A 24,957-nucleotide genomic window follows, 5' to 3' on the forward strand; every position below is an offset into this window, starting at 1 on the left:
TTGGCAGTGTTTTAAAAGATGTCACTCCATTGTCTTCTGGCCTCAACTGTTTCTCAGAAGAAGTCAGTGTAATTCATATTATAGTTGCTCTGTATGTATTATGTGCGTTTCCCCCCAGCTTGTTTCAAGATTCTCTATCTTTTTTTTTTTTTAAATCACTTTGACCATTATGTACTTAGGTGTGATTTTCTTTGCATTTATCCTGCTTGGGGTTTGCTGAGTTTTTCACATCTTAATATTTTTCATCAAATTAAAAAAATTATCCATGAGTTTTTCATATTTTTCTGTCCTATTCTACTTTCTTTTCTTTCTGGAACTCCGATTATACATATCTGTAACTGGTTGATATTGTTCTATAGATTTCTAAGATTCTATTTTTCTTCAATCTCTTTTCCTCTGTTGTTCAGATTGGATAATTTTTGTTGTCTCCTATAATTTTACTGATTTTTTTCATATCTAATCTATTAAAACTGTCCAGAAATTTCATTTCATTTATTGAGCTTTTCAGTTAGGGAATTTCCATTTGTTTTTTTTTTTTACAGTGTATACTTCTCTGCTGATATTTCGTATCAGTTGACTTATTTAAACCACCTTTGTATTTGAACATTTTAATAATAGTATGTGCTTTAAAGCTTCTCCTAAATGTAACATTAACAGGCTTGGTTTTTTATTGTTTTTTTTTCTTTGCATGTCTAGTAAATCCTTAATTTTATATTGGGTACTGTGTTCATATATTATATTCTGTTTTACCGCTGAAGAGTGTTGATTTTTGTTCTAGCAGGCAGTTCTAGTAGGCTAATCACCTTAACCTTGTGTTAGCTTGTTCTTGTACATTTTATAGAATTGATATGTAGAAACCAAGTCATTTTCCAAACTCTTTTAACTTGATACTACTAAACCTCCATACTGTCTCCTCTGTAGATCTTAAGACTTGGAGTTTTAAGGCTTAGAGTCTTAAGATCTACAGAGGAGGGGTAGATTTTTTTTTTAATAGGGTAGATCAAGAGCAGATTTTCATCCACAAATTGTTGTTGGGTTTTGTTTTTTTGTTTGTTTTTTGTTTTTAAATTCTTTTTTTAAAGAAGATTTTGTTTATTCTTGAGAGACACAAAGAGAAAGAGAGGCAGAGACACAAACAGAGGGAGAAGCAGGCTTCTGCAAGGAGCCGGATGTGGGACTTGATCCCTGGACTCTGGGATCACACCCTGGGCTGAAGAGGCGCTAAACTGCTAAGCCACCCAAGCTGCCCAAGCCTTACCTTTTTTTGGCATCTTAGTTAGACACCATCAGTTTTATCAAGGTCTCTCCATTCTGATTGGACTTGAAGGCCAACATTTTCCAGTACTGCTTGACCGCTGGTATTCCAATCTCCATTGCCACTGCTGTCTGGGAGATTTTATGTAATCCCACCTGTACATGCATAGTCCAGCTTTTGACCAAGGACTCATGGGGACCTCCCACACAGACTTTCGATACCCACTTCTGTAGAAGTTCCTCTCCTCCAGTGCACCCTACTAGATTCCAGGTACTTCTGCAACTCTGAACTCTGTTCTGTGTCTCCTCAATTTACTGGAACCACTGTAGTCTGTTTGGGCTCTAGGTCCCTGCTAGTGGATGAGAAAATTTCCATAGGCAGATATCCAGGGCAATTGTAGGTTCACTTCAGGAATTTGCCTTCTGTCAGGGATCACAGACCTGTGCTCTTATCCAGTGCCTGAAAACAACTGACTCATATGTTTTACCCAATTTTATAGTAGCCTTTGGTGGGAGGCTGATTTGGTACCTGTTATTTCATCATTGCTGGAAAGAGAAGTTCCAATATGTTGTTTTGATGTATGTTTACATTGCCACATGATTGAAATGTTTCTACTTTAACAGTTGAAGAGTTGCATGAAGAGATAGTTTGATATTGTTGATGATATATTCATTCTTCCTTATCACCACTATCTCAGCAAAAAGGTGAAAATTTCTTTTTAATATTTTTTTTATTTATTTGAGAAAGAGAGAAAAAACATGAGCAAGGAGAGAGGCAGAGGGAGAAGCAGACTCCCCACTGAGCAGGAAGCTTGATGCAGGGCTTGATCCCAGGACCCTAGGATCATGACCTGAGTCAAAGGCAGATGCTTAGCTGACTGAGCCACCCAGTTGCCCCAAAAAGGTGCAAATTTAAAGTCATTTTTAAGTGGTTATATTGATTTATTTGGTTTATTTAGGTCTTTTTCATCAAGAGCTTGTAGAACATAAATATTTACAGTTTCTCATTCTTTAATGGTAATTTGATTTTCCTAAACGTCCAGATTGAAAGTTAATTTTTTTCTGGTCTTTGACAATAGTACTTAATTTTATCTTCTGGCTTCTAGTGTTGCTGATGAGAAGTCTAATTCATGCTTCTTTGGGATAATTTCCTTCTCTTTTGTAGTTTCAACAGTTTTCTCTTTATCTTTGTTATTCTGGGTTTCATTGTGATATGTTCTGCTGTGTAACTTTTTTCGTGCCTCTTTTTTTTTTTTCCGTGCCTCTTTTTTAAAAGAAATTTATCCTGCTTGACATTTGGTACATTTATTCAAATAGTACTTACATCTGTGTTTGTTTTATGATAATTCTCAGTAATTATTTATTCTGGATCTGTTAATATCCAAATATTTCTTATTTAAAATTTTTAATGTTTATGACTTTTTAAAATCCTTAATATCTTTGTGGATTTGCCTATTTTGGACATTAAATATAAATGAAATAATACAATATGTAGCCTTTTTCGCCTGGCTTCTTTCATTAAGCATTATGTTTTCCAGATTCATCATCTTATAGCAGGTAACAATAATTTATTTTTGTGGCTGAAGAATATCACATATTTTGTTAATCTGTATATTATTGGTGGACATTGGGTTGTTTCCACTTTTGCCTGCTATGAATTGTGCTGCTATGAAAGATTCAGGTACTACCTTTTCCTTTAAGTATGTTCTTTTACAGCCACTAATATGCCTTCTGTAACATTTTCATTTCAAATACTGTATCTTTAATTTCCAAGATTTATAACAGGGTTTACCCCTCTTAATCTTTCTGTTTAATTGATGGCAATATATTATTTTTTGAAAAACTTTATTGAGTATAGTTGACACAGTGTTATATTAGTTTCATGTATACAGTATAGTGATTGAACATGTATATATGTTATGCCATGCTCAGCACAAATGTAGCTGTCACCATACAACAGTATTGCAACATCATTGACTATACTCACTAAGCTGTAACCTTTTATTCCCATGACCTGTTCATTCTGTACCAGAAACCTGTAACTGTTACTCTCTACCACCCATTTTGCCCATCTCCCATCCCCTTCCCCTCTAGCAACCATCAGTTTGTTCTGTTATGTATAGGTCTGATTCTTTTGTTTGCTTGTTTATTTATATGTTTTGTTTCTTAGATTCCACTTATAAGTGAAATTCGTATGGTATTTGTCTTTCTCAGTCTAACTTATTTCACTTAGCAGAATACCATTCGTGTTGTCTACAAATAGATATGATTTTTTTAAACATTACATTTTATTTATTTATTTTAGAAGAGAATATTTTCTTTCTTTCTTTCTTTCTTTCTTTCTTTCTTTCTTTCTTTCTTTCTTTCTTTCTTTCTTTCTTTCTTTCTTTCTTTCTTTCTTTCAAGATTTTATTTATTTATTCATGAGAGAGAACGGAGAGACACAGGCAGAGAGAGAAGCAGGCTCCATGCAGGGAGCCTGATGTGGGACTCGATCCCGGGACTCCAGGATCACGCCTTGGGCCAAAGGCAGGCGCTAAACCGCTGAGCCACCTGGGGATCCCAGATATGATTTTTATGGCTGTGTAATCTTCCACTGTGTGTGTGTGTGTGTGTGTGTGTGTGTGTGTGTGTGTGTGTGCTTGTACCACATCTTCTTGTTCATTCATATATCAATGGGCACTTCTCTATTTTAGCTGTTGTAAATAATCCTGCAATAAACATAGGGGTACATATATCTTTTTGAATTAATTTTTCCCTTTTCTTTATATAAATACCCATTAGTCGAATTATTGGATCATATGGAAGTTCTATTTTAAATCTTTTGAGGAAACTCCATACTATTTTCGACAGTGGCTATACCAGTTTACTTTCCCACAAACAGTGCATGACAGTTCCTTTGTATCCATATTCCTGGTTGGTAACTTTTAGGTAAGAGTTAATTGTCCATCATCTATTTGTTTTGAACACATCCTGCATTGACAGGTTTCCAGTAGGGGGTTTTCTGTTGCTGAGCCATGTATATGTATATGTATATAGATTTATGTTTATTTATATGGCAAAACTTAATCTTATATTTACATATACGGGATTATACATATATATATATAGGATTATATATGTATATGTACATATATATGTATATGTATATATGTGTAGGATTAAATCCTATATAATGTAATATAAATCCTATATAATATAGGATTAAATTTTGCTTAAGTGGCAAGATACAATGCGTTTACATCTTAAGAAATTATATAGTTCTGAATCTTATTTCCACTTATATGACATAGCTCTAAGGCCCTCAACCTGCGTCATTGATGCTCTTACTAGCATCACTTGGCTCTAACCAACTCTCTGGTAGGCAGATGGCAAATCTCTGGCCTCTGTTCATGTTTGTTTAGATCTCCTATGTGTGGCCTGTATGGATCTTGCTCTTAAACCTGTGGCTGTTGCAGTATTAGCCCCATATGTTTTCCCTAGTTCAAACCCCAAATACGGTGTGCATCTTCGGTCCATACCTACTATTATAGATTCTCTCTCTTTTTCCTTTCTGAAGATGAGGGAAATTTACCTCTCCGTTTCTGATCTATAAGGATTTCTCTCTCTTTCTCATCGTGCTATGTATTTATTAAGTTTTAAAAACACTTGTTTTAATAGGTGATGGGGATTAAGGAGTGTACTTGTTGTAATGAGCACTGAGTGCTGTATGGAAGGGTTGAATCTATATTATACACCTGAAACTAATATTATGCTGTGTGTTAACTAGAATCGAAATAAAAACTTTAAAATATCTGTTTTATCATTTTATGTGTTTGGGAAGATGCAGTTTCAACATATGCTCAATTTACCTTGAAATAGAAGACTTTTGTTTAGTTTTATTGTTCTACTTTTCATATTTAACTCTAGTCAATCAATCTGGACTTTGTGTGTGTGTGTGTGTCTGTGTATGAAGTGAGGCAATTGAAATTGATTTCCCTCAAATCACTACACATTTTTTTTTAATTTTTTATTCATTTATGATAGTCACAGAGAGAGAGCGAGAGAGAGAGGCAGAGAGAGAAGCAGGCTCCATGCACCGGGAGCCTGATGTGGGATTCGATCCCGGATCTCCAGGATCGCGCCCTGGGCCAAAGGCAGGCGCCAAACCGCTGCGCCACCCAGGGATCCCTCACTACACATTTTATTTAAATTCTTATTAAGATTTCTGCAGAATTTAGTTATTATTAACAAGGCTTCTTCTCACATATCTACACGTTTTCCCCATTCTGCATTGTATCAATACTTCAAAGACAAAATAAGATTCAGGAACAAATTTTATATTTCACAGAAAGGTAATTTAGTCACAGTAAAAAGAAAGTCACCTTAGGTCAGTAAGTTGGTCACTGGTAAAACTGAAGATTGATGCAAGGCATCTTGGTTCAGTGCCAAGTGCACTAAACTTAAGTGTAGCGTAACCTTGCAGCCATATTATTCCATGCTTTATGACTGAATACACTTGAAAAACAAATAAGGGTAAGGAAAATACTACCCATTAAGAATGATAGCTAGTACTTGATCTTGGTAATGTTCATACTTTTTGAGATGGTTAAAGCTTTATTAGGTATGTAATACGAATGCTGTAGGAGAAAGTTGCACTATTAGGATGTATTTTGTAAATAGGTTTTTGAAGTTGAATTCTTGTATAATAGCAATATTGTCAACCTCATTTACAAGTTAGAGCTTGCAGTCTCTGCAAGCTATCTTTATTCATTTGTGGTTCTCTATTTTAATAGTACTGTAGAGGGGAAATAAGGGATAGCATTTTATAAAATGGGAGATTTGTTTTTTTCCTTTATGAGTGCCAAGGTACAGAAAGGAAGAACCATGATGCAAGTTTTGATGATGCAGGACCCACTGGCACTTTGTGGAAAGATAGTTCTAAGTCTACATATGTAACTATACCAAGTGGTTAATTTATGAATTAAAATATCAATAGTTTGCTTTACTTTGTTAAAGACTGCCTTATTAATAAACATACTGTGTTAGGTAAATGCCTGAGAGGGTCATTCTTGAATTTCTCTGCTTTAGTTCTAAATTAGCTCACTTTGTGTTTGTTAAATAAATTATTTTATTAAAAATACAAGAATATAAGTTAGAGTTATCAGCACTGAAGATTTCTGGCTTTGGACATGACCTTGTGGAAATTAACTGAAAATACAAATTGATTTAGCAAATGTGAAAAATTGAAAACCTGAGATTAAAAGTCTCAACCCCATAAAGTAATTCTAAATATTCAAGCAATTTGCTGATGCATAGCCATTTCCAGTCATATTTTAAATTTTGCAGATAATCTTTTCATCAGGGAAATGCCTTCTTGGCTCATCAGTTTAATAAACAATTCCAGAAACTCTGGTGCTTATCCAAACTGCTTTTTCTTTTGTCGCCATTTCTTCTCACACAGAAATACAATCTATATTGCCTGGATTCTCTGCAAAGCTGAATTGGTCTTCAGAGGAACCCAGCTCTTCTCAGGACATATCAGGGGTAACAAGATTCCAGATGATTTTTGAGGCAGGTTTTGTTGTGGTTCTATAAATTACAGATGTCTCAATTCTTATTTTTCTACAAATCTAGTAATGGTAAAGAAAAACCTAGGTACATCATAGTTCTAAGTTAAAATGAAATAAGGCATTTGTTCCTGAACTTCTCTGTACAGATTTTAAAACACTTGGTAGCTTCCAAAATATTGGTATTTGTGTTCTGCTCCAAGAGATTATGATTTTATTGGTCTAGGGTGTTGGATTGGTTTGCTCCGTTGCCATAAAAAAACAAACTATGAATTGGGTAGTTAAACAACAGAAACTTACTTCCTCATACTCTTGGAGACTAGAAGTTTAAGATTAAAGTGGCTTGTCATTGTTTCCTCATATGACCTTTCCTCTGTATGTGGAGAGGGAGAGCTCTCTGGAGTTTCCTCTTCTTATAAGGACTACTGTTCTATCAGATTAGGGTTCCACACTTATGAACTCATTTAACTTTAATTAAATATCTTTAAGGCCCTATCCCCAAGTACAGTCACATAGGAAGCTAGGGCTTCAGTGTGTGAAATTTGGGAGACACAATTCAGTCCATACTGATGCAGCCTGGGCTTTGGGATATTTTTGAAATCCTAGATGGAAAAAAATCCCAGATGGTTCCTAATGTGCAGATGAATTTAAGAACCACCGAAACAAGCAGTCGTTTGAATTTGGATCTCCTGAAAAAGAAAATAAAAATGGATTCTCAGTGCAGATACTATTTGGATAATTTTTATTAGGTTGGCTTAAAGATCTTTATTGATTTATTTGTAGCACAGATTTATAAGAGTGACAGTTGAGTTCTCCATTCCCTTTAACAATTCTGTGATCCCTTATCTTTGTTTCCTTTGAGTTTGTGGAAACATAAGGAATTAGAGTGCTTTAAACATTCTCCGAAGAAGCATTTGGGAGGCCTTTCTTCATGTTTGGACAATTATATGTTACTTCTCAAAGGAAATGGGTGCAGTATTACGACAATAGATATCTCTGGCTGTGCCTTATCTTCTTTAGGGGAATGATGGGTAAACAATCTAGAGCAATTAATGGTTAGTCAGCTCTGAAACTATTAATGTCAAGTAGCAATAAAAAAAAAGTTTTTTTCCAGTGAACCAAGAAAAGCAGTTCTAGAAAATGAGATCATGTGTTTTACCAGTCTAAACTGATCTTTTTTTTTGTATATTTATTTTATTGGAGTTCGATTTGCCAACATATAGTATAACGTCCAGTGCTCATCCCGTCAAGTGCCCCCCTCAGTGCCTGTCACCCAGTCACCCCAACCCCCTGCCCACCTCCCCTTCCACTACCCCTTGTTCATTTCCCAGAGTTAGGAGTCTCATGTTCTGTCACCCTCTCTGATATTTCCCACTCATTTTCTTTCCTTTCCCCTTTAATCCCTTTCACTATTTTTTATATTCCCCGAATGAATGAAACCTTATAATGTTTGTCCTTCTCCGATTGACTTACTTCGCTCAGCATGATACCCTCCAGTTCTATCCACGTTGAAGCAAATGGTGGGTATTCGTCATTTCTAATGGCTCAGTAATACTCATTGTATATATAGACCACATTTTCTTTAATTTTTATCCCTAACTTTTATATATATTATTTAAGCCTCCTGACAACTCTGTGAAGTAGATAGAACAGGGATTATCTCCCCATTTTACAGATACAAGAAAACTAAGATTCAGAGAATTCAAAGGACTTTTCCATGGTCATATGAAAGTTAAGTGACAGAATTAGAATTTGAACTAAAATCTTACTCATTTTAATCAGGTCTGTTTGAATATATATTCACTCACACAGAAATATATATTCTGTGTTTGTTCAAGTCAGCCTCACTGTAGTAGATGTTGAAAGTACAGAGTCCCAAGATACATTACTTGATTCCAAGTTCCTAAAGGAAAAGATAAACAAGCAAACATATAATTACAATATAATGTAATATGTGTCATGATAGAGTAGGGTGTATAACATAGAAGAAGGTACCTAACGCAGTGGGAAGTGGCCAAGGGGTCTTGATGAGACTGAAAACAGATTTTCTGGGCATTACAGGTTCAGAGACTTGAAAGAATAGGAATTTGTCTTCAGACTGATAAAGTTTGTCTTATTGTTTCCCTCAGGAAAATTTAGAACACAAATAATTTGACTTAATCATGATAGCCACTGTTAACATCTTGGTGTGCATCTTTTCACATAAGAATGAGGCATTTCAGTTTCAGGTTTTTAGAATGGTACAGTTCCAAACGATGGCCATGGAAATAGGTGGCTGGAAATGCGTGGATGTCAAGGTTATTGGAGTTGAAGAGGTCAGGAAATTGTGAGATTAAGTTGTTGCTTAGACAGGCCATCTACTTGGATGTGGAAGTCAGCCCAGCTGATGGCAGATCTTAAAGTACAGAGGAAACATGAGCTCAGTGCCTGTAGTCAGCTGGCGATAGATGAGGAGCAGCAAAGAACAGTATGACCTCAGAATAGGACCAAGAGTTCCCTGAAAGCATTTGTTCCATTACATCTCATTGTCTCTAGTACCTTGCAGCTATTTAAAAGATATTTGAATGAAGAGAGTGAGAAAAGAAGAAGGGGAGATTGTGAACAACTTATATACCTCAAATGGGGAGAAGGATCAAGTATCAAGGTTCATAGTGGAGGCTAGTCAGTGGAGACATCCATGAAAAAACTATAATAGATGATCCACTGATTTGGACATGCAAGGAGAGCTAATCGCAGGGAATACTGAAGCTTCATTTAGAAGAGATGCAAAGTCTTGTGTTTATGCTCAGACTTAGCCTTGAATCTTGGGGTCCATTGAGCAGGGTAACATGTCCCTCCAAAAATAGTTTGGTTTTACAAAATCTTGAGACTTTACCCATTTTTATATTAATTTTTGCCATAATACTAAATAATAAAATTTATAGAGATACACATGTATACCTACAAACATATCTTCATATTTGTCTATATTTCTTTCTATATCTATTTAACTAGAGGCAAGAAGAGACAGAGGCAGTGATTGACTTTTCTCTAGACAGTTATATAGGGCCCATGAAAACCTAGGTTCAGTTTGAAATATAAAACAGCTCAAATTATCTGTGATACATTTAGATTTATACTTAAAGGTGAAGGCTGGAACATATGATTCAATAGTGATTTCTACTGCCCAGGGCTGGCAGCATCTATGTTTTCCTAATAACACTTAAGTAAGTTCCCTGCTTCTATATGTATGTCAAGATGGGGTACTAGGTTTCTAATACCCAACTCTAAAAGGCTGTAAAAGACCTTATAGATATACACACATACATTTTGTTCATTCTCTCTCTCTCTCTCTCAGTAATTTATGAGTAGATTTTAAAAGGAGCTATTTACTTCATGTTAACTATCCTCTGCTGGTGTGATATTAGATCACTTTATCTGCCAGTCCTTCTTGTTTTTTTCTTTAGCATCTCTTATATATGTAAATCATAGGACTTTTCATACTGTCATATAAATTATTTATTTGCCTTTTGGTTTACTTAACTGTGAACTCTTCAAACTCAGAGGTTGTGTTATTTACCTCTGTAAGCTCAGGTACATAATAAACTCCATTAAGTGTCTTGAGTGGGTAATTCAGTAGTTTGCATAAGTATTGCCTATCAGACTCCATAAAAGTAATGATAGATTACATAATGTCCAATTCACCAACCTATATGCACAGATAATGAATTATCTTGGAGCAACAGTATTGCGTAGTGGAATGTGGGGTTTGAATTTAGTCAGATCTAGGTTTGAATTCCAGTTCGGCCACTTAACTAGCTAGCTATGTGTGACTGTGGACAAATTAAACAGCTTATTTAGTCTCATTATTCTCATAAATAAAATGGGAATATTTCCTGCTTGCATATAAACTGTTTGGCATGTAGCAGGTGTTCAGTAAGTGGTAGCTCTCATCATTTATTAATTCTAGCCTCTCTGGTAGCTGCTGAAGGAATCTTTAGTTACTTGGTTTACTTACTGCTAGATATAATTAGCCCTTTCTGTGATGTACCCTATAATAACCAAGGCTACAGAAGTTTGAAACTGTTCCAAGAAGTTGTTTTGGAAGTGCTAAGTACAAAAAATGCTTTGAAGAGATCATTGCTTTTCTATTATTTGAACATTTTATAATAAAGTTATTTTTTAAGTTATTTTTTTAAGTAGCCTCCCCACCCAGCATGTAGCACAACCCAGGGCTTGAACTCACAACCCTGAAATCAAAACTTGAGCTGAGAACTGAGCCACCCAGGCGTCCCATAGTAAAATTTTTTAAATGAAGGATGTGGCTGTGAGGTGTATGCTGCAGCTACTGTTTAATCACCACTATTTACATATATGAATAATCCTAGATCTGTTTCCAGAATTTTATAATAATTCCCATCCATTTTTCTGATATTTTTGTAATGATTCTATAATAATTTAATTTTCCCCACTCATTGCATAATTCTTGATCTCATTTTCAGTGTACTTAGAAAAAGTATTACAATAATTTATTCTTTCCATTTCTTCTTCATTGTGTTATGATATTTTGAGGTCTGGGACGATTTTTTTCTTTAACATGTACCTACATGGGTCTGTATTCTCTGAGTCATCAATAAGAACTTACTGATTTTTTACTCTATTTCTTCTCATTTTCCTAGACTTTTCCACTTTCTAGAAGACTCCTTCTAACTTTGGTTTTAGGGACACTGTATTAAATATAGTGAACCATTCTAGGAAAGTGGTTAATACTAAAGCTTTGGAGCCAGATCAGGTAACCTTGAGAAAATTGTTTGATCTCTTTGAGACTCTATTTTTTCATCCATAAAATGTGGGTTTTAAGTATCTAATAGGGCTTTTCTGAGGAGTAAATGAGGTGATATAAGTAGGATATGTTAGCTCCATTTCTGGACTAGAGAAAGCTTTCATTAGATTATAAATTTTTATTATATTTGTAGGGAGGTATCTGAGTATATTGGAAAGAGCATGGACAATTGGTGTTAGACAGATAGGGTCCGATCCTGGCTCTATCACTGAACAGCTTGAGTAACTTTAGGCAAGTTGCTTAATTTCTCTGAATCTCATTAAAGAAAAAAAGCTACAGAGATGCCTGGGTGGCTCAGTGGTTGAGCTTCTGCCTTCAGTTCTGCCTGGGCCTGGGGATCGAGTCCCGTATCCGGCTCCCTGAAAGGAGCTTGCTTCTCCCTCTGTCTGTGTCTGTGCCTCTCTCTCTGTCTCATGAATAAATAAATAAGATATTTTTAAAAAACTACAAAGAAAGGATAGTAATATCTGCTTCCAGGATTGTTATGAGGTAATAAGAGATATAACACTTGCACAATGCTTGCTACATAGTAGGCATTCAACAAGTGATATCTACTATTGTTGCCATGTATAATGTATACTTTCAGATTATTACTTGATCCTTTTTTTTAAAGATTTTAAAATTTATTCATGAGAGACACACAGAGAGAAGCAGAGACATAGGCAGAGGGAGAAGCAGGCCCCAAGCAGGGACCCTGATGCTGGGACTAGACCTCGGGACTCCAGGATCACTCCCTGAGCTGAAAGCAGACGCTGAACCACTGAGCCACCTAGACGTCCCTATTATTTGATCCTTAAAACAATTCTGTGAAGTAGAATGGGTAACTTTTATCCCTGTTTTACAGATTAGTAAATAAATCCCAGAACAATTAAGTGATTTTTTTTTCATGGTTACTTAAATAATTTATACAGAGCCAGTACTGGAACACATGTCTTCTGACTTGTGAATTTTTTTGCTTTACAACTTTTCCTAAAAAATAAGTGTTTAGATAAATAGATTGATGTTAAAAATAGGTTCTTTTTAGTTGTCTGCTCCTTTCACTCCATTTTTTAAAAAGGTTTTATTTATTTATGAGAGACACACAGAGGGGGTGGGGGGGCAGAGGGAGAAGCAGGCTCCATGCAGGGAGCCTGACCTGGGACTCGATCCCAGGTCTCCAGGACCACACCCCAGGCTGAAGGCAGCACTAAACCGCTGAGCCACGGGGCTGCCCCCTTTCACTCTCTTCTTAATACAGATCAACTCACATGAGGATGGTAGAGCAAGATAGAGTTATTCTTCTTAGCTCTGATCTGAATTACTGTTAAATTTATTCCAAAAGGTAGTTCTGATATTGTGGATTTTCCTCTGATCTTTGTTCATGTATCTCCTGTAGTTCCATGAAATAGTTTAAACTGGGCAGCCCCGGTAGCGCAGCGGTTTAGCGCCGCCTGCAGCCCAGGGCGTGATCCTGGAGACCTGGGATCAAGTCCCGCGTTGGGCTCACTGCATGGAGCCCATTTCTCTCTCTGCCTCTCTCTCTCTGAATGAATAAATAAATCTTAAAAAAAAGAAAAAAGAAATAGTTTAAACCAAGGGGCCTCTGGGTGGCTCAGTCGTTAAGCCTCTGTCTTTGGCTCAGGTCGTGATCCCAGGGCCCTGGGATCTAGCCCCATGTCAGGCTTCCAACTTGGCCGGCAGTCTGCTTCTTCCTCTGCCTCTGCCCTTTCCCCTGTTCATGTGTGTTTTTTCTTGCTCTTTCACGCACTCTCAAACAAATAAATAAAATCTTTTTTTTAATAAAATCTTAAAAAAAAAAAGAAAGAGTTTAACCCGAGAAATGACAGCTATTAGATTGCCTTTTGCATGGGTCGCCTGGGTGGCTTAGCAATTTGGTGTCTGCCTTTGGCCCAGGGTGTGATCCCAGAGTCCTGGGGTCGAGTCCTGCGTCGGGCTCCCTGCATGGAGCCTGCTTCTCCTTCTACCTATGTCTCTGCCTCTCTCTGTCTCTCATGAATAAATAAATAAAATCTTAAAAAAAAAAGATTGCCTTTTGTGTACAAGTTTTAGACCCTTGGGTGTCTGAAAAGCTTAAAGTTACCTTTAAAGGAAGAAATACCATTATTTATTAAAAAGATTTATTTTATTATTATTTTAGAGAGGCAGGGAAGGGCAGAAGAAGAAGGAGAGAGAATATTAAGTGGACTTTGAGCAGAGCTCCACATGGGGCTCAGTCTCACCACTTTGAGATCATGACCTGAGCTGAAACCAGGAGTCTGATACTTAACCCTCTGTGCCACCCATGTGCCTAAGAGATACTATAATTTAACTCATTTGTACTCTTGGGTTTGTGTATGTGTAGTGGATATTTTTGTTGTGTTGTTACAGGTTAATGAAAAACCCAGAACTTTGATGACAGATAGTCTGGTGATAAAGAATTTTTTACATAAAATTGTCATGGTACACCCTAAGGTAAGCTGTTCTTTTGCACAGTAATGCTTCTTTTGTCATATGATTTCAGGAGATTTCTACTCTGCAGGACATGGAAGGATATGGTTGGTCCTTTTTCTTTTCATGATAATGATTACAGCTTTTAATATTGAATTGATTTGATTTCTGTGTCCCTAACATGGTGTTGATGTTGGTCATGTGACATAGGTGAGAGCCCTTGGATTTAGAGCTTCCATTGGGTTGTTTTTACTTCCTTACTGTTTTATAGTATCAGTTTAGATACATTTTTTTCCTCTGTACTTCATTATCCTATTAAACTTGGATAATAAACCTTGCTGACTATCACCTTCTTTTCCAAAGTGACTTAGAAGAGCAAATCAGGAAATTTTGATAAAGTACTTCAAACTTTAGAGAGCTATCGTTTTTATTATTTCTATAGTTAGGTATATTTATAGGGGTGCACAACATTAAGTATGCTATATAATTTCTCCTTTTTTTTTCTTGCTAACTATCTACTTTTTCTGTCGTCAGCAGGACTCAATGCTTAATTATGCCAGTCACTATTCTGAGTGCTTTCCACACATACTCATTCACTCACCGCATGCAACAGCCCTTGTGAAGTAGGTTTTATCATCATTATTCCCATTTTACAGTTGAGGAAACTATGGTACAGAAGTTAAGTAACTTGCATAGTCAGGATTCGAATTCAGACAATCTGGCTCCAGAGTCCCTTATTACCCATTATATTATATAGAAAGAAAAATGTAAGTCAAAGGTAGGAAATAACTAGAACAGTGAAATAAATTGAAGGGAGGACATAAAAATCAGTTAGGGGCCAGGGAAGAAAAAACAAAGAAAAAAGCATGGAATTTTCTACGTACAAAAACAATGGAAAAAAAGAGAGAAAAATTGATAGTTCCTTTAAGAGGGAAAACACATAACATTGGGTGAAGAACAGAGAACAAAAGGTAGGATCTCCTGATAATCTATGACCACTTGGAATGAAGTATAGGACTTAATATATTTAAGATGCAGAATTTGAGCACAGACAAATGTTAATTGTGTTAATTATGTTATGTTTAGGAAAAGTACAGGTGAAAAAAAGGAGATATAAAGAATATCTTCCCCTCTGGAATTTAAGTATAGAAGTTTTTGATTTATGTCCTGGTTCATGTTAAATCTCATACCATTTACTTTGCAGATTAGATTTAATTTTAGTGTAAAAGTGAATGGAGTCCTTTCCATGGATATCTTTTGGTAAGTTCTTAAATCCATGGCTTAAGTTTATGCCATGGCTTTATAGTTTTTCTCAGTCATTATTGTCCTATTTCTAGTAGCTTCACAGTTTGACCTTTTTTAAAGATTTGTTTGTTTTAGAGACAGTGCACATGGCGGGGAGGGGCAGAGGGAGAGAGAAACCCAAGCAGACTCCACTCTGAGCGCAGAGCCTGATGCAGAGCTCCATGAAAGGCTCGATCTCATGACCCTGAGATGATGACCTGAGCTGAAATCAAAAGTCAGGTGCTCAACCACCCAGGTGCCCCACAGTTTGGCTTTTTGACCCAAAGTCACTCTGAAACTAATTTTCTGAGACCCCCACATTTTCTGATTCTATGTTAGCTTTTAATAAGCAAGTAAATTCATCTAAACACTTCATGTCTTTCCCTCTCACTAGAGTGGGTGATATTAAAAGTTGCCATTTTCCCCTTGGTTATTTGGTTATTGAATTCTAGTAATCTCTGGAGGAGGGGTGTGTGGTAGTCATGGTCCAAGATTTGTATCAGGTAAAGATTGATTTTAGAATCTCTGAAATACGGCTTAGCTTTTCTTTGCTTTGCAGGACAAAGAATGAACCCACTTTGAACCTGTCAAATGGAATTTCTCTTGTTATAAGCTATCGGCATTATGTGAGGTGAAGGGTTAAAAGCATTATTGTCCCTTTCCATGTTTTAATCACCTATTAAAAGTATGAATGTGGGAAAAAAAAATGTATGAATGTGGGTAGAAATTGAAAGTAGCCTCACTCGTCATTTCCTAGTGCCAGGTGTCAGATTTTCTGTCAGAAAAGTAGAAGTAAAACTTTGAAATTATTTGTATTAAAAGCTCTTATTATTTCTGGCTCCTTGAATAATATTCTAATTAACCCAAGGACATATGCCTTCTCTTTTCCATGTCTCATTTTCTTCTGTAAATGAAATAAAACAAACCCTGCTAATTTCAATCTTATTTATAAGAAGAAAAGAATAACTTTATTTTTTTTTAAAGATCTTATTTAGTTATTCATGAGACACACACACACAGAGAGAGAGAGAGAGAGAGAGGCAGAGACACAGGTAGAGGGAGAAGCAGGCTCCATGAAAGGAGCCCAACATGGGACTCGATCCCAGGACCTCAAGATCACACCCTAGGCTGAAGGCAAGCACTCAACCACTGAGCCACCCAGGGATCCCCAAGAGGAATGACTTTAGATGGTTACTTGAACTCTTGGCTAGAAAGATACTGTGAACACAAAGGAATTCTTTGTATGTTATTTTTTTGTGCACCAGCATTTTGCATATGTTTGGAAATCATCTCTCACTACCTCCTCCTTCTTCAGACTATAAAAAAAATTCTATGGAGAAGATGGTAAATAAATAGAATAGAACCCTCTGCCTTGCCTTCCTGTGTTATCCACCTACCTCAGAATCCAAAGTGAACACGCATTATAGCAAGAAAAAACTAATTATTAAGTCCAACTAATTTATTATTTATTCAGTAGTTTTCGACTCCCATTTGTATGTCTTAAATCAGAACTGATAGTCATAGGATCTTAAGGCTTGAAGAGACTGCCCATGGATTTTTAGTCTGTTTTTTGTTTTGTTTGTTTGTTTGTTTTACTCTTACCCAGAATTACACTTCAAAGTAGAATTTAAAAAATTTTTAGAAAAAAAATAATTTTTAGTTATGCAGGAAACAAAGCCCCACCCCCTTATCTTTCTTTAGTAGGCCTCTACTGTCATACAGTTCTTACAAGAAGACAGCTCATTATCATAGATTTACTGAAAAAGTTTAAGCCTCTGAGCCAGTATTTGTGGACATATTTTCCTGGATGACCTGATCAGTTTAAAGAGAGGAAAAGGTTCATTAATATTTCTTTCTGTTTAGAAAAGAGCTGTTGGAAAGTAAGCAAATATCAAATTTCACTAAGTTCTAGCAGAGAAAGATGTCCTAATTTTTTCTTATTACTCTTATCAAACAGTGACCTCAGATTCCTTCAGGGGAAGGTGTAGCATGTGTGAAAACAGATCTAAGTAGCAGGAGCTAGTTTTAGGCCGCTGTGATTTAGAGACCCCTCCACCCCTACCCTCACCATGCTAATCTTTGATCTTGGAAACTTATGCTCAGAACCATAGAGTAATTTTAATGAAGGAAATACACTTTAGAGAATATAAAACTGCATTAATGGCAGCAAAAGCAGGAGCCATGATATCATTCCTGAAAGGGCAATTTGTCTACTCTTTCTATTGCTTGTGATTCCTTGAATGAGGTACAAGTTGCTTATTCCAATAAAACTGATATGGTGAGTTATATGGTTACACATATGTTAGAAATATCTAAGGAATTTTAAATGCCCTTTAAAATAATCTGGATGTGGGGCCTACTTTATTTATTTATTTATTTATTTATTTATTTATTTATTTATTTATTTATAATTTAAATAATCTGTACACTCAGTGTGGGGACTTGAACTCAAAACTCCAAGAGTTGTACACACCACTGACTGAGCGAGCCAGGTGCCCCATAGTGGAGCCTACTTTAAAAACAGAAAAGAAAAAAAGAAAGAAAATAATTTCTTAAAAGCAAGAAAAGCTAAATTTATCTAACCTGTTTTTTGACAGTAGACCAAAATTTGGTACAGCTGAATTACTCTGCAGCAGAATCCATCCTGTGTTAGGACATCCAGTAATACTTTTCATCCCTGATGACATGGCTGGCATGGGCTTCTTGGGAGAGCTGATACTGACTCCAGCTGCTGCTCTGTGTCCCTGCCCCAAGGTCTTTTCCAACCAGCTGAATAGAATTTCTTCAGTTTCCATATCCTTTTGATTATAGAGTCCATAAAATCTTCTTTTTTTAAGATTTTATTTATTTATTCATGAGAGACACACAAAGAGAGGCAGACAGAGACAGAGGCAGAGGGAGAAGCAGGCTCCTTGCAGGGAGCTGGATGTGGGATTCAATCCCAGGACCACAGGATCACACCCTGAGCCGAAGGCAGAAGCTCAACCACTGAGCCATCCAGGTGTCCCAGATGTCCCAAGTCCATCAAATCTTCAAATTAGTTGCCTTGAAAAATGAAATTTTTAAAGATTTTATTTATTTATTTGAAAGAGAGAGAGAGTGAGTGAGGGTGGGGAAGCAGAGGGAGAGGGACAAGCAGACTCTGAGCTGAGCATAGAGCCTGGTGCAGGGTTCTATCTCACAACCCTGAGGTTATGACCTGAGCTAAAATTAAGAGTTGGACATTTAACTGACTGAGCTACCCAGGTGCCCCCCAAAATGAATTTTTATATCTCAGTTCTAGAAAAGCCTTAGCATTATGAACTCTGCCTAGAAGCCAGTATGATTTGTATAAAAACAAAAATCTAGTATGAAAGCCGAGCTTTAGAAGTTTTCAAAAAAAAAAAAAAACTGAATACTATAAAATGTGCCATATGTGCCACATGCTTTTCATATAATTTAGTATGATTGAAGCATGGAATGAATGGTGCAAGCAGGAAAGATGAGAGATGAATATGGCAGCTATTGTGTGCCACACTAAAGAGTGTGAACTTCATTGTCTAAGGAGTAGGAAACCATTGGATGTTTTAGGAGTCTCAAGCAGCATCATACAGTGGGGTATGATGAGAGAGGAGGAGAGAAGTCAGTAATCACTAAGTAAATAAGTAAGTGACCTGGGCAAGAGATAATCCTTACCTGAGTTAAAAGTATGATGAGCATGGAAAAGAGTGACTTTTCACTGGAAGGAATCAGTGTAACAAGGCAATCAATTCATTATTAGGGTAGGGAGAGATTAGGGGCAGGGAATGGCCAAAGTTGATGTAAGTATTTCTACATCCAGAATAGGCAAACCATAGAGATAGAAAGTAGATGGAAGGGGATTTGGGGGGGAGGTGATAAAAATGTTCTAAAATTGATGGTGGTGATGATTGCACAACTTTTTGAATATACTACAACACATTTAACTGTGCACATTAAGTGGATGAATTGTATGTTATGTGATATGTTTAAATCTCAGTAAACTGTTTAAAAACATTTCCACAGATGGCTGATAGAATAATAATACTGTCAATAAGATGCAGATCATAAGATCATAAATGGCAGATTTGGAAGGTAAAGAAGATTAGCTTCACTTTAAACATGTTAAGTTTATGGTTCCTACAGCACATCTCTTGAAAATAGCAAGAGCTGAATAGAAATTTTGGTCTGGAATTTTGAAGTGTTTAGATTTAGTTCTAAATTTTAGAGCCTCAGCATTTTCCCTAAATATAGTATAGTGCTGTGGTTAGAGCATGGCACAAGAGTGTAAATACTGGATTTACCAGTATTGGTAAATTGTCTATGCCTTTATGCAGCTTGCTCAACCAGCCTAAGTTTTTATTTCATCAGCTTTAAGACAGAGTTAATAATACTTTGTATATTTATTTATTTCCCCTTGCAAAGGTTTTATTGTTGTTATGGCTGTTCTTTTGAGATTTGTTTGTTTGTTTTAGGATTAATTATATACTAATCTGGGATCCCTGGGTGGCGCAGCGGTTTGGCGCCTGCCTTTGACCCAGGGCGCGATCCTGGAGACCTGGGATCGAATCCCACGTCGGGCTCCCAGTGCATGGAGCCTGCTTCTCTCTCTGCCTGTGTCTCTTCCTCTCCCTCTCTCTCTGTGTGACTATCATAAGTAAATAAAAATTAAAAAAAAATTATATACTAATCTATGTGAAGCTCCTAGCATTCTGCCTAACACATAATAAACATTCAATAAATATCAGATATTGTTGTTATATGATTGAAGCTATAAGAGTAAGTGAAGTTATAGTAGAGTAAAAAGAATAAGAACAGAAGAAGGCCAAGGTCATAGTATGATAAATGTCAGCTGAAAATATCTTTAGGGAGGAGGAAGGAGCAGGATGGTGATAAAGACTATGCAAGGAAAAAAAAAAGACTATGCAAGGACTTTTGGATTTTAAAATCTTAATATCTAGGTCATATAGAAGAATATAAAGTAAAATATAAAAGTTTCTCCTTCCCCCTCATTCCATTCCCCCCGAGGGAATAAGGCACATTTTTCTATCCTCTTGAAGTTTACACTTAATGGGACATTTTAATAAATAGATGTCAGGTAGTGATAAGTACAGTAAAGATAAAGCAGAAAAGAGATAATAGGGAAATTATTTTGAATATTATTGTCAGTGAAGACTCTAGGGAGGTGATGTTTTAGTGAAAAGAAAGAGAGCTAACAGAAAACTCTGGTAGGATTTCAGTTTCTGAAAATGGCAAACTAGGTAATTTAGACCCACCCTCCCATTGAGGACAAGTACTGGATTAAATATTAAAATATCATAAAAGAATTTTAGAGGGCAGCCCTGGTGGCGCAGCAGTTTAGCGCTGCCTGCAGCCAAGGGCGTAATCCTGGAGACCCTGGATCGAGTCCCATGTCTGGCTCTCTGCGTGGGGCCTGCTTCTCCCTCTGCCTGTGTCTCTGCGCCTCTCTCTCTGCATCTCTATGAACAAATAAATAAAATCTTTTTTTTAAAAAAAAAAAGAATTTTAGAGCTAGTGAATAGGGAAGAATTTCTGGGCCATCATAGGAGAAAACAGGAATTACAGAAAGCTTGGGCCCAGCACTGGGGGCTACTTTTGCCCTGAGGTCATTTGCAAATTAGAGCAAGCAGCCAAGAAGCTAAGATGCACTTCTGAATGCATGTAGGACAAGAAGGCCAAAGAGTTTAGGGCCTGCTGAGCTGGGGTGATGTTAAAAGCACCTCTTATTTTGGGCAGGGATAACTAAAAGGTTACACTTTAAGGAATAAGGTGAACCCGAAATAAACCATCCTTCAAGTGAACTGCATGTAGTTTTTGGGTCATTTTAGGAAGGCTAGAATATCTTAGACTTTCAAATTGGATTAAGATGATTCTAGATTTCTGATTCTCCCAGATGGCCTTGTAGAAACAAACAAAAATTCTTCCTAGAGGAAGATAACCACATCTGTGCTTCAAATTATTTAACAAATACTTTCTCAAAGTGTCTAGCTTATGTGCATTTCTCTCTCTCTCTCTCTCTCTCTCTCTCTCTCCTCTCTCTCTTCTCTGTCACAACACACACACCCCACACCTAGGCTAAAGAGCGGATAAGGTAACATGAACAAGAGCTCGCAAAAACAAAAGCAACAGAAGCACCCACTGGAACTCCAGATATTGGTAATAGCAGACACTGATTTTTAAAATAAAAAATTATGTTTACTGTGCTTATGGAATTGAAAACCAACCGTAAAAATCCTGTCAGGAAACTGTAAACTGTAAAATGTGACATAATTTTTAAAAGAACCAAAAAAATTGTAGAACCAAAATATATAGTAACCAATATTGAAAATAAATAGGTTTAATAACAGATTAGATACAGTATAAGTCAGTTTGTGAAGTAAAAGATAATGATAGCAAAAACTTAATAAAATAAAGCAGAGAGAGAGAAAACTATGGAAAATACCGAAGAGAGGTTAACAGATGAGAAGAAACAGTGAGACCATTTAATGTACATTTAATCCATGTCCCAAAGGAGAAGAGAGAAAATGTGGCAGAACGTCTTTGAAGAATTAATGCCTAAAGCAACTAAAACAGATTTCAGATCTTAATAATCAAGCAGGATAAACTAAAAGATACCTATACCTGTAAAAAATAAAAAATAAGGAGAAAAATCAGCTAAGGAAGATGGATTTTCTTCAAAAGAGAAACAAATTGACAGCTAACTTCCCCATACCAACAGGATGTAGTAGTTTAATAGTGTTAATATCCTGAAATTAAAAATATCACCACACTAGAATCCCATACCCAATAAAAGTATTTCTCAAAAGATAATGAACATACCTATATACATTAATGTCATAATTCATACAGTAAGAAGAATTCAACTGACTTTAGGACAGTTTTTTTTTTTTTTTTTTTTTTAAGATTTTATTTGTTTATTTGACAGAGAGCGAAAACACAAGCAGGGGGAGGGGCAAAGGGAGAGGAAGAAGCAGGCTCCCCACTGAGCAGGGAGCCTGATACAGGGCTGGATCCCAGGATTCTGTGGTCTTGGCCTGAGTGGAGGGCAGATGCTTAATAAGCTGTGAGCCACCCAGGTGCCCCAGAACATAATGTTTTGACATATATTCTTGGTGGGATATATTCTAAGGATGAAGTGGATTGTATAAGCACTCTTGAAATTTATTTAGTGGACTTTATTCTTACTAATAACATTGGGATTGTACTGAAATTACTGTATGCATACTTATTATAAAGCAAGTAATTATGATAACATAGTTGGAAACCAAAATTTTTAGCATAAGACTGCAGATATATGAGTATAAATTCAAAGCAATATTTTTTTATTTTAAAATAAAAAAATTTTAAGTAATCTTAAAGTGGAACTGAAGATACCAATGTATACTCCCAAGTTTCCTGACTTCTGAAATTATGTATTTCTTAGCGCTATCTGCTAAACAAACAACAAACAAACAAACTTAGGAGCAATGAGCACTCCTAGTACCCAGAATGTATTCTCTAATTGTCTTTGCTCACTAAAAAGGTGGAATGACTGATTCCAGGCCTAAAGTAGAAATGTACAGGATGAGCCTGAATATCTTGTGCTGAGCCAGAAAGCAAAGACACTATCGAAGTCCATGAGATCATGTCAGAGGATTTCAGAAATTGTACTTCCAGCCGTGAACAGATAACAGGGACTGGATCCAGTCTCCTACCTTGAACAACTAAAAAAATGGACAAATTATATAAACAACAGTACAGGACAGTGGGTCTAGAGAGAGAGGAGAAACAAACCCTGTGTTGTACCACTGTATTACCTAGAGAGAAGTTCACAAGGAGGGTATACACAACTAGACTCTAGAGGATCTCTCTGAGTTGAGAAGACAAAGTTTACGGAGGTCCAGGCAGCTAGAACTGTAAGAGACAAATTTACAGAGAGTGCTCCAGACAGAGGAGAATTCCTGGAGTACACACAGAGCTGGGGATGGATTCTGTTCCTACCAGGCAGTATGTAAAACCTCGTATTTCATAAAGCATCAGTTGGGAGTGCTAAGAACAGTTTGACTGAATATAATGGAGAAGTTAGCCCTAGTGTGTAGGCTACCCTGGTCCCACCTAACAAAGCTTAAAAGTAAGTTCCAAAAGCCTCACACTGTTCCTAGGTAACTTTATAGTATCCTAGAAAAAAGTTCAAGAACATTTATAGGAATACAAAAATGTCCTGCATTCAACCAGATAAACTTTACTATGCTGGACATCCAATAAAAAATTATATAGCATGCAAATAAGCAGGAAAATAGGACCCATAATAAAAGAAAGAAAAATCAGTCAATGAGAACTGCCCAGAAATTATACAGGTGATAGGATTGGTAAATAAGAACATTAAGACAGGTATAAATATATCCACATATTCAAGAAGTGAGAGGAAAAAATTGAACATATTAAGTAAAGACACAAATGATATAACAAACACCCAAAATAGGGGCATCTTGGTGTTCAGTGGTTGACTGCCTGCCTTTGGCTCAGGTCTCAATCCCGGGGTCCTGGGATTGAGTCCTGCATTGGGCTCCCCACAGGGAGACTGCTTCTCTCTCTGCCTGTATCTCTGCTTCTCTCTCTGTGTCTCTCATGAATAAATAAGTAAAAATCTTAAACACCCAAATAAATATCTAAATATAGAAATTACAATTTTTAGGATAAAAATACACTAGATGAGGTTAGTGGCAGATGTACACATTGCAGAAGAAAAGATTAGTGAACTTAAAGACAACAATAGAAACTAAAATGAAACAAACAGACTAAAAAAGTAAACAAGGCTTCTCTGAACTTGGGATAACATCTCATGGCCTCATTTGGTGACATATAATTGGATTCCTACAGAGAGGGAGGGCAGATAAAATATTTGAGGAAATACTGTCCCCCAAATTTCCAAATTTGATGAAAAGTATAAACCTGCAGATCCAAGAAGATCAACAAACTTTAAACATAACAAACATGAATAAAATTATATCAAGACACATTTATAATTGAATTGGTTAAGGCCAATAATGAAGAACCTTAAAAGCGGCTAGAGGTAAAAGGACATATTAACATACTGAGGAACAAAGAGAGGAATTACCTCAGATTTCTCACTGGAAACTAGGAGAAAGTGAAGCAATGTTTTTATTTTATTTTTTGTTTTTTTAAGATCACAGGAGCAGGGGTGGAGGGGTAGAGGGAAATGGAGAATCTTTTTTATTTTTTAAGATTTATTTATTTATTTTAGAGAGGGAGAAACCAGGAGTGGCAGGGAGAGGGAGAGAGAATCTCCAGCAAACTCCCCACTGAGTGTAGAACCCAGCACAGGGCTCCATCTTAGGACCCTGAGATCATGACCTGAGCTGAAATTAAGAATCAGACACTTAGCTGACTGAACCACACAGATGCCTGAAGCAACATTTGTAAAATAATACAAGAAAAGAAAACTTAACCTGGATTCTATATCAAGAGAAAATATTTTTTAAAAATGAAGGCAAAATAATTTTTCAGATGTACAAAAGATTTCATCACCAGCAGATCTATATTATAAGAAATGTTAAATGCTCAGGCAAAAGGAAAATGATTGTTATAATGTCTATTATAATA

At 36.3% G+C, this 24,957-nt stretch overlaps 1 protein-coding gene across 1 annotated transcript in view; it reads left to right on the top strand.

Moving 5' to 3' along the window:
- TOP6BL (TOP6B like initiator of meiotic double strand breaks) overlaps positions 1 to 24,957 on the top strand; it is a 102,195-nt gene that overhangs the window by 46,964 nt on the left and 30,274 nt on the right. Inside the window, 5 exon segments of the mRNA XM_072790076.1 lie at positions 6,698 to 6,807; positions 13,993 to 14,076; positions 15,257 to 15,312; positions 15,896 to 15,967; positions 17,934 to 18,129. Of these exon segments, the coding sequence (XP_072646177.1) occupies positions 6,698 to 6,807; positions 13,993 to 14,076; positions 15,257 to 15,312; positions 15,896 to 15,967; positions 17,934 to 18,129 (518 nt within the window).

The sequence above is a fragment of the Canis lupus genome, chromosome 21, assembly GCF_048164855.1.
Source record: "Canis lupus baileyi chromosome 21, mCanLup2.hap1, whole genome shotgun sequence".
NCBI classification, from domain to species: Eukaryota; Metazoa; Chordata; class Mammalia; order Carnivora; family Canidae; genus Canis; species Canis lupus.